The sequence below is a fragment of the Leopardus geoffroyi genome, chromosome B4 (genome assembly GCF_018350155.1).
Source record: "Leopardus geoffroyi isolate Oge1 chromosome B4, O.geoffroyi_Oge1_pat1.0, whole genome shotgun sequence".
Lineage (NCBI taxonomy): Eukaryota > Metazoa > Chordata > Mammalia > Carnivora > Felidae > Leopardus > Leopardus geoffroyi.
In genome coordinates, this window is record NC_059341.1 from 69132989 (window position 1) to 69143833 (window position 10845).

The window sequence follows — 10845 nt, forward strand, 5'->3', positions numbered from 1 at the left end:
GTGGACTGTGGCATAATTTTTAAAATATCTATGTAGAAAAATAGAATGAAAAAATGCTACGTGAATCCAAAGACTCTTTGAAACAACTTAGGTGCTCTGCTTTCTCATATGTCTCATATAATTTTCTTTCTGTGCCTTTTTAAGTGTGGAGGGTAGCGTCCTTATGCATTTCTAGAACTGATCCTTTTCCAAAAGGATCCTTTTCCTACTTCTGTAGGAAGTGGCAGAAAATGGAATACGGCCTTTGGGGCCTGACCAATCTGAGATGGAAACCTGGCTCTGCCAGTCTACTGGCAATTGGCTTTGAGCAAGTCATTTTACCTGACACTGAGTTACCTAATCTATAAAAGCAGGATGGTAAGACCTACCATCACAGGCTGTTGTGTTAACGCCATAATATATACAACTGGCCAGCGTAGTGTCTGTCTTATGGCTGTAGATCAGGAAGTAGTAGCATTCATAGTTTGCTGTTAGTGTTATCATCGCTATTGATAATGTTATGCAGCATCGGCATTAATGGACTATAAGCAGCCACTTATATTGCCCTTCTTGTTTGCCCACACTTTTGACCCTCACCGTCCTGCTTATTTTTTTTAATCTGTGTCAAATGATACTTCTCTTAAGTTTTCCATGCAGTACTCAATGCTACTAACAGGGTACTAGTGAAATACATGTTTGCAGATAGACACAATCATCTTCCATCCTGTGGAGAATGGGAATGTGCTTCTAATGACTAGAGAGTCAAGATAAATGCCCTGACTCTTCCTAATACAAGGGGAATATTCCACAGAAAGGGCTGTTTGGAGTCACTGTTAATATGGTAGCTAATAATGTTTTAAGGTTTCAGAATAACTTCTATAACTTGTGTCTATAACTTGACACACATCTATTATATTTATGAACTGTTGACTGTAGTTTTTAGCTCAGCATTCATCCAAATAGTGTGTTCAGTGAAGATACTGCCTAATAGATGTGGAGAGTGGAAAAGAAGAGTGTGCCTTCTTGATCCCCTTTGTTAGCCTTTTCTCAAGAATTCCAACGTGGGCAATACCTGCACCCATAAACTGGACAACAGGAGGAACCCTTCTAGATGTAATGATTAGCTCAAGGTGTAATTCAAGTCCAGAGTACATGACATCATTTTTACTTTTAATTCACAACATAGTATCTCAAAGCAATTTTTCCTTATATAAAAATTTGAATAGGTTATTTACTATTATCAAGAATACAGAGAAATGAATAGGAAGATGGTGGTGTAGGAGGACGCTGGGCTCACCGCGCATCCTGCTGATCACTTAGATTCCACCCACACCTGCCTAAATAACCCAGAAAACCACCAGAAGACTAGCAGAACGGATTCTCTGGAGCCAAGCATAGGCAACAGGCCCACAGAAGAGGGTAGGAAGGGCAGAGAGGCAGTGCATGCTACACGGACTGGCAGGAGGGAGCTGGGGCAGAGGGGCAGCCCGCCGGCAGAGCAGAGCCCCCGAGTCTGGCTTGCAAAAGTGGAGGGGACAGATGGAGTGTGTTCGGACAGCAAGCGGGACTTAACATCTGGAAGGTTATAAGCTAACAGCTCTGCTCGGAGAGAAGGAGGGCTGGAGGACAACGGGAGGAGAGTGGTTGAGCCCCAGACAACAGAACTCAGCTTGGTGGAGAACAAAGGTGCTCGCCAGCGCCATCTCCCTTGCCCATCCCCCAGCCAAAATCCCAAAGAGAACCAGTTCCTGTCAGGGAACTTTCTTGCACCGTGCAAACACCCAACATTGTGCTTCTGAGGATCCATCCCTCTGGTGGCGGGTCTGACTCCCTCCAGGTGCTGCAGGGCCCCTCCCGAAGTGGATCTCCGAAGGAAAAGCGAACTGAGCCTGCCCCTTATGCTCCTGTGCACCTTGCCAATCCACCCCAGCTAATACGCCAGATCCCCAGCACCACAAGCCTGGCAGTGTGCAAGTAGCCCAGACAGGCCTTGCCACCCCACAGTGAATCCCGCCCCTAGGAGAGGGGAAGAGAAGGCACACACCAGTCTGACTGTGGCCCCAGAGGTGGGCTGGGGGCAGACATCAGGTCTGACTGCGGTCCCGTTCACCAATGCAAGTCATTCAAGACAGCACAGGGCAAGTGCCCTGCAGTCCCGCACCACTCCAGGGACTATCTAAAATGACGAAACGGAAGAATTCCCCTCAAAAGAATCTCCAGGAAATAACGACAGCTAATGAACTGATCAAAAAGGATTTAAACAATATAACAGAAAGTGAATTTAGAATAATAGTCATAAAATTAATTGCTGGGCTTGAAAACAGTATAGAGGACAGCAGAGAATCTCTTGCTACAGATATCAAGGGACTAAGGAACAGCCAGGAGGAGCTAAAAAATGCTATAAATGAGCTGCAAAATAAAATGGAGACAACCACAGCTCGGATTGAAGAGGCAGAGGAGAGAATAGGTGAACTGGAAGATAAAATTATGTAAAAAGAGGAAGCTGAGAAAAAGAGAGATAAAAAAAATCCAGGAGTGTGAGGGGAAAATTAGAGAACTAAGTGATGCACTAAAGAGAAATAATCTACACATAATTGGTATTCCAGAGGAGGAAGAGAGAGGGAAAGGTGCTGAAGGTGTACTTGAAGAAATAATAGCTAAGAACTTCCCTGATCTGGGGAAGGAAAAAGGCATTGAAATCCAAGAGGCACAGAGAACTCCCTTCAGACGGAACTTGAATCGATCTTCTGCATGACATATCATAGTGAAACTGGCAAAATACAAGGATAAAGAGAAAATTCTGAAAGCAGCTAGGGATAAACATGCTCTAACATATAAAGGGAGACTGATAAGACTTGTGACGGATCTCTCTACTGAAACTTGGCAGGCCAGAAAGGAATGGCAGGAAATCTTCAGTGTGCTAAACAGGAAAAATATGCAGCCGAGAATCCTTTATCCAGCAAGTCTGTCATTTAGAATAGAGGGAGAGATAAAGGTCTTCCCAAACAAACAAAAACTGAAGGAATTCATCACCACTAAACCAGTCCTACAAGAGATCCTAAGGGGGATCCTGTGAAACAAAGTACCAGAGACATCACTACAAGCATGAAACCTACAGACATCACAATGACTCTAAACTCATATCTTTCTATAATAACACTGAACGTAAATGGACTAAATGCACCAACCGAAAGACATAGGGTACCAGAATGGATAAAAAAATAAGACCAATCTATCTGCTGTCTACAAGAGACTCATTTTAGACCTGAGGACACCTTCAGATTGAAACTGAGGGGATGGAGAATTATTTATCATGCTACTGGAAGTCAAAAAACAAGTGGAGTAGCCATACTTATATCAGACAAACTAGACTTTAAATTAAAGACTGTAACAAGAGATGAAGAAGGGCATTATATAATAATTACAGGGTCTATCCATCAGGAAGAGCTAAAAATTATAAATGTCTATGCACCGAATACAGGAGCCCCCAAATATATAAAACAATTACTCACAAACATAAGCAACCTTATTGATAAGAATGTGGTAATTGCAGGGGAGTTTAACACCCCACTTACAGAAATGGATAGATCATCTAGACACACGGTCAATAAAGAAACAAGGGCCCTGAATGATACATTGGATCAGATGGACTTGACAGATATATTTAGAACTCTGCATCCCAAAACAACAGAATATACTTTCTTCTCGAGTGCACATGGAACATTCTCCAAGATAGATCATATACTGGGTCACAAAACAGCCCTCCATAAGTTTACCAGAATTGAAATTATACCATGCATACTTTCAGACCACAATGCTATGAAGCTTGAAATCAACTACAGGAAAACCATGGAGGTTAAAGAACACCCTACTAAATAATGAATGGGTCAACCAGGCAATTAGAGAAGAAATTAAAAAATATATGGAAAAAAACGAAAATGAAAATACAACAATCCAAATGCTTTGGGATGCTGCGAAGGCAGTCCTGAGAGGAAAATACATTGCAATCCAGGCCTATCTCAAGAAACAAGAAAAAGCCCAAATACAAAATCTAACAGCACACCTAAAGGAAATAGAAGCAGAACAGTAAAGACACCCCAAACCCAGCAGAAGAAGAGAAATAATAAAGATTAGAGCAGAAATAAACAATATAGAATCTAAAAAAACTGTAGAGCAGATCAAGGATACCAAGAGTTGTTTTTTTGAAAAAATAAACAAAATGGATAAACCTCTAACCAGGCTTCTCAAAAAGAAAAGGGAGATGACCCAAATAGATAAAATCATGAATGAAAACGGAATTATTACAATCCCTCAGAAATACAAGCAAATATCAGGGAATACTATGAACAACTATATGCCAACAGACCGGACAACCTGGAAGAAATGGACAAATTCCTAAACACGCACACACTTACAAAACTCAATCAGGAGGAAATAGAAAGCTTGAACAGACCGATAACCAGCGAAGATTGAATCAGTTATCAAAAATCTCCCAACAAATAAGAGTCCAGGACCAGATGGCTTCCCAGGGGAGTTCTACCCAACATTTAAAGCAGAGATAATACCTATCCTTCTCAAGTTATTCCAAGAAATAGAAAGGGAAGGAAAACTTCCAGACTTATTCTATGAAGCCAGTATTACTTTGATTCCTAAACCAGACAGAGACCCAGCAAAAAAAGAGAACTACAGGCCAATATCCCTGATGAATATGGATGCAAAAATTCTCAATAAGGTACTAGCAAATCGAATTCAACAGCATATAAAAAGAATTATTCACCATGATCAAGTGGGATTCATTCCTGGGATGCAGGGCTGGTTCAACATCCGTAAATCAATCAACATGATACATCACATTAATAATAGAAAAGATAAGAACCATATGATCCTGTCAATCAATGCAGAAAAATCATTTGACAAAATTCAGCATCCTTTCTTAATAAAAACCCTCGAGAAAGTCGGGATAGAAGGAACATACTTAAAGATCATAAAAGCCATTTATGAAAAGCCCACAGCTAACACCATCCCCAATGGGGAAAAACTCACCATCCCTGAGATCAGGAACACAACAGGGATATCCACTCTCACCGCTGTTGTTTAACATAGTGCTGGAAGTTCTAGCATCAGCAATCAGACAACAAAAGGAAATCAAAGGCATCAAAATTGGCAAAGATGAAATTAAGCTTTCACTTTTTGTAGATGACATGATACTATACATGGAAAATCCGATAGACTCCACCAAAAGTCTGCTAGAACTGATACATGAATTCAGCAAAGTTGCAGGATACAAAATCAATGTACGGAAATCAGTTGCATTCTTATACACTAATAATGAAGCAACAGAAAGACAAAGAAACTGATCCCATTCACAATTGCACCAAGAAGCATAACATACCTAGGAATAAATCTAACCAAAGATGTAAAAGATCTGTATGCTGAAAACTATAGAAAGCTTATGAAGGAAATTGAAGAAGATATAAAGAAATGGAAAAACATTCCATGCTCATGGGTTGGAAGAATAAATATTGTCAAAATGTCAATACCCAAAGCTATCTACACTTTCAGTGCAATCCCAATCAAAATTGCGCCAGCATTCTTCTCGAAGCTAGAACGAGCAATCCTAAAATTCATATGGAACCACAAAAGGCCCTGAATAGCCAAAGTAATTTTGAAGAAGAAGACCAAAGCAGGAGGCATCACAATCCCAGACTTTAGCCTCTACTACAAAGCTGTCATCATCAAGACAGCATGGTATTGGCACACAAACAGACACATAGACCAATGGAATAGAATAGAAACCCCAGAACTAGACCCACAAACGTATGGCCGACTAATCTTTGACAAAGCAGGAAAGAACATCAATGGAAAAAAGACAGTCTCTTTAACAAATGGTGCTGGGGGAATTGGACAGCAACATGCAGAAGGTTGAAACTAGACCACTTTATCACACCATTCACAAAAATAAACTCAAAATGGATAAAGGACCTGAATGTGAGACAGGAAACCATCAAAACCCTAGAGGAGAAAGCAGGAAAAGACCTCTCTGACCTCAGCCGTAGCAATCTCTTACTCGACACATCCCCAAAGGCAAGGGAATTAAAAGCAAAAATGAACTATTGGGACCTCATGAAGATTAAAAGCTTCTGCACTGCAAAGGAAACAATCAACAAAACTAAAAGACAACCAACGGAATGGGAACAGATATTTGCAAATGACATATCGGACAAAGGGCTAGTATCCAAAATCTATAAAGAGCTCACCAAACTCCACACCCGAAAAACAAATAACCCGGTGAAGAAATGGGCAGAAAACATGAATAGACACTTCTCTAAAGAAGACATCCGGATGGCCAACAGGCACATGAAAAGATGCTCAACGTCGCTCCTCATCAGGGAAATACAAGTCAATACCACACTCAGTTATCACCTCACGCCAGTCAGAGTGGCCAAAATGAACAAATCAGGAGACTATAGATGCTGGTGAGGATGTGGAGAAACATGAACCCTCTTGCACTGTTGGTGGGAATGCAAATTGGTGCAGCCGCTCTGGAAAACAGTGTGGAAGTTCCTCAAAAAATTAAAAATAGACCTACCCTATGATCCAAAAGTAGCACTGCTAGGAATTTACCCAAGGGATACAGGAGTACTCATGCATAGGGTCACTTGTACCCCAATGTTTATAGCAGCGCTCTCAACAATAGCCTAATTATGGAAAGAGCCTAAATGTCCATCAACTGATGAATGGATAAAGAAATTGTGGTTTATATACACAATGGAGTACTACGTGGCAATGAGAAAGAACGAAATATGGCCCTTTGTAGCAATGTGGATGGAACTGGAGAGTGTCATGTTAAGTGAAATAAGCCATACAGAGAAAGACAGATACCATATGTTTTCACTCTTATGTGGATCCTGAGAAACTTAACAGGAACCCATGGGGGAGGGAAAGGAAAAAAAAAAGAGGTTAGAGTGAGAGAGAGACAAAGCATAAGAGACTCTTAAAAACTGAGAACAAACTGAGGGCTGATGGGGGGTGGGAGGGAGGGGAAGGGTGGGTGATGGGTATTGAGGAGGGCACCTGTTGAGATGAGCACCTATTTTATATATATATATAATATATTATATATTATACATTATATGTATTATTTATATATATTATATATATATTTATTTATATATATTATATATATTATATATATATTACTCAAATCATTTGTGTCTGAGCACCTAAATGCCTTAAAACTATTGGGATATGAAATTATGCAAAATTTATCTAATATACCCATGATGTTTTTATACCAGGTAACCTTATTAGTATTTTTAGTACATCTTTTTATCTTATTTTTTAACACCTTCAGTGTTTTTTCATTTGTTTGCTTATTTCCATATGTTTTTTTCACTTATCACCTTCTGGTAGGAATTTGGGACAGCTGGATTATAGGGAAAACCTAAGCATTTGTGATCTTATCATGAATGATTTATAAGAACATGTTGTAGAGAGTCACGTGCTCTCACACACAAAATTCTTGATCAAATGTTTTTTTTTTCTTTATATTACTTAAGAACAGAGAATTTTTTTTAAAGGAACCATTTGATATTCAAACCTACATAATCTGGCCTTTCCTAAAGCAGGGTGAATGAGAAACAGTGCCATTCTCAATGAAATAACATGTACTTTTTTATTTACTTCTCAGGTGTATCCACCCTATCACCAAGCCTTCTTGGCTTACTGCTGCCTGCCCTTGGCATCCTTGTCTACCTGGATTTCTGAGTGTGATGTGACAGCTGCTGCTCCCAGCCCAGCTTAGAGGACACAGAGGACACCTTCATCCCTATGATGAATATAATTCCTTCCATTTTCTGTGGCTCCACCCTAAGCCAAATAAATGATACTTTAACAAACTCTCCAACAGATTTACAACACACATTATGACTGAGGCATTCAGGAACCCCTTCGTCCAAAAGAATAAACTTTTAAATGGGTATAAAATGATTTTTAACTCGTTCCAATATGCCTTATAAACCACTTAACCTGATTCTGTGACAGTTGCATGATTTAATCCAATGGGACAAGTTACAGTGTTCAATTCAATACTATAGGCTGTAGAGTGAAAAGTAAAATCACCATACACAGGTGCTTTAAATTTAATAACAAGTTGTGAAATATAATAGAGGTTGAAATGTTGATTGTATGTGGTAAATGTAAGAGTAAAACAGTCTCTTGTACTATTCTCTGTTTTGGGTCCTGCATATTTTCGAATGGCCCCTATCATTCATGACATTTTGAGTTTTCTTGAAAAAAAAATAGAGTATAACTGAAACATTTTGACATAAATTCCATGAGCAACTCATTTTACTGAATGAGTTGAAAGATTCTGAATATTGAAAACCAAATTCTAGAAATTGTTATCAGTATTCTTATTTTGGAAGTAAGTAATTTTCTAAATGCTTGATTTTCAGAATCAGTAATAATTTTACGTTAGATTTTTAGTGGTAAAGTTAACATACCATAGGAAGGTTTTTCTTTACTTTTATATGATATTCTGAAGATATTTTATGCTTTTCTCATCATCAGTTTCAAACCTCAAAAATCACAGCTCTTCTCTAGAGTATCATCATATTGCTGTATTTATTCATACATAGAATAATGAATTTTGAAAAGTAGAATGCTTTCATTTTTTAATTGAGAGGTGACAGTCGTTACACAGCTAGAAATAAACAACGTTAAGTGAGTATAAGTGTGATCTAATACTATTCTAAGGATCTTTGTTTTTGTGCTCCATTTCTAAGTAAAAGCTTTCTTTATTGAAGGTATCAAGAAATCACCTATAGGTTGGAAAATCTACAATATACCTTATTGTTTTTAATTTGCTAGTAAACTCATTTCCCACTTCAATGCAATACTGAAAACTGGCTAAAAATACCAAATCAATATGTTGCTAATGGTACTTTGAAAGTATGCAAACTGGAAGGCCAGGAGGAGACAAATAATGTGTCCAATGGTGTCTCCCAAGTGTTGGTGCTTTAGGTTTTCATAAGTTGTAAAAAGGAAGATGCACATTTCTTCATTCTCCATGGTATGCAAGGAAATGTGTTTGAGTGTGGATGTGAGAGAAATGGAATAATAAAGGATTAGCTGGCTCATGAAATAGTGCAATGTCTGATGATTCAGGAGGTATAATCCTATTTTATTAGCACAACCTTGCTAGCTAATTAGAGATAGAGTTTATCTTTTTAGAAAGGATACCTTATAGGTTCATAAAAAATATTTACAGGCAGCAAAATAGAACTATTACTACTTTACCCCCTTTTCTTTAATTTGTATAATTTTTGTACTATATATCTATGTGTAAATGTTTAGAGCTTTCATTATGAAAATATCAATAAATATGTCATTAGTTTACATTCAACTCTTTGTTATAAAATTAAACTTTTTAATAATAAGTGAAATGGATGATTTCCCAGTGGAAGTATGTCAACAGTCTTAAAATCATTACCAGATTTCATAAAATACATAATTATTTGAAAAAGAAACAAAATCTCTTCATACTTTAGGGAAACGAATACTGTGTAAGCCTTCTGTACAAATGTTTGTGTTTTCATTGTTACACTTTGGGGTTTTCCTTTTGCAATGTGACCCATGTTGGGCATTTTTATATAATCGACAACAACTAAATCTTTTGCCAAATGCATGCTCGCCTTTTATTTCTAATGTATTGCAATAAAGAGCAAAACTGGTTAGATTTTGCATGAAATGGTTCTGAAAGGTAAGAAGAAACAGACTTTGGAGGTTGTTTCATTTTAAATTTGTGACAGAGATAAGGTAGATTAAAATCTCTCATACACTGATAACTCAAGCTTTTCATTTCCTCATACAGTTGTACAAATTTGACTGGGACCATCAGTTTTAAACTGTTGTCAAACTAACTAATGTATCATCTGCTTAAGACGCAAGATTCTTAATTAAACTTTATATAGATATAGACATATCTGTTGTTTCTTTGTATTTCAGGAAAGGTGATAGTAGTTTTATTTGATACTGATAAATATTGAATTGATTTTTTTAGTTATTTTTTATCATTTTTTCAATGGAGTAGTATAGGACTGTGCTTTGTCCTTTTTATGAATGAAAACAAATTATAAAGAAATAAATGTCTTACTGTTACCCAAACAATAGCAACTGTCCTTTCAATTTACCTAAAGTTTAAAACTCATTTTTAGAAGGTTTTCTTTCCTTTTTTTTTAAGTTTATTTTTTTATTTTGAGAGAAAGTGTGCGGGGGAGGGGCAGAGAGAGAGAGAGAATGTCAAGCAGGCCTGTGCTGTTAGCACAGAGCCTGATGCGGGGCTCAAACCCATGAACCATGAGATCATGACCTGAGCCAAAATCAAGAGTTGGATATTTAACCGACTGAGCCACCCAGGTACCCCTAGAAGGTTTCGTTGTAAATTCAACTGCATGGAATAAATATTGTTAAGTAACAGTTAAATGTTTGAAAGGTTCTACAAAAAATATACACACAAATGTAAAGACACACACAAACACAAACACACACACACACGAGCTTGCACGTACACACACAGGCATTATTACATTGAAATAAGATCATCTAGTAAAAAACTTCAATTTTGTGGATTGCCATGAATCTAATGCTAGACACTAAAGCAAACTGCTAAAAGCTAAAAAAAGAAAAAAAAGGCTATTCAACCCTGAATGAACTGAAATTCTAATAGAGGAATTTGCATAAAAGCATGTCTCTAAAGACAGGAGTCTGGTACAGGTAAAGTTTCTCTGAATCCTGATTTAGACTAAGCCCAAAGTTCTGAATCCCAGGGCTCCCTGTGTTCTGCCTGACAATCTTCTGTGTTCT

General features: G+C 37.9%; 1 protein-coding gene across 3 annotated transcripts in view; it reads left to right on the forward strand.

Moving 5' to 3' along the window:
• CNTN1 (contactin 1) overlaps nt 1–9960 on the forward strand; it is a 365054-nt gene extending 355094 nt beyond the window's left edge. For all 3 annotated transcript variants that reach the window (XM_045466117.1, XM_045466116.1, XM_045466115.1), the window contains one exon: nt 7670–9960. In XM_045466117.1, coding sequence (XP_045322073.1) covers nt 7670–7746 — 77 coding nt within the window. In that variant the 3' untranslated portion in view covers nt 7747–9960. The remainder of the gene's footprint in view (nt 1–7669) is intronic.
• The last annotated feature ends 885 nt before the right edge of the window (nt 9961–10845 follow it).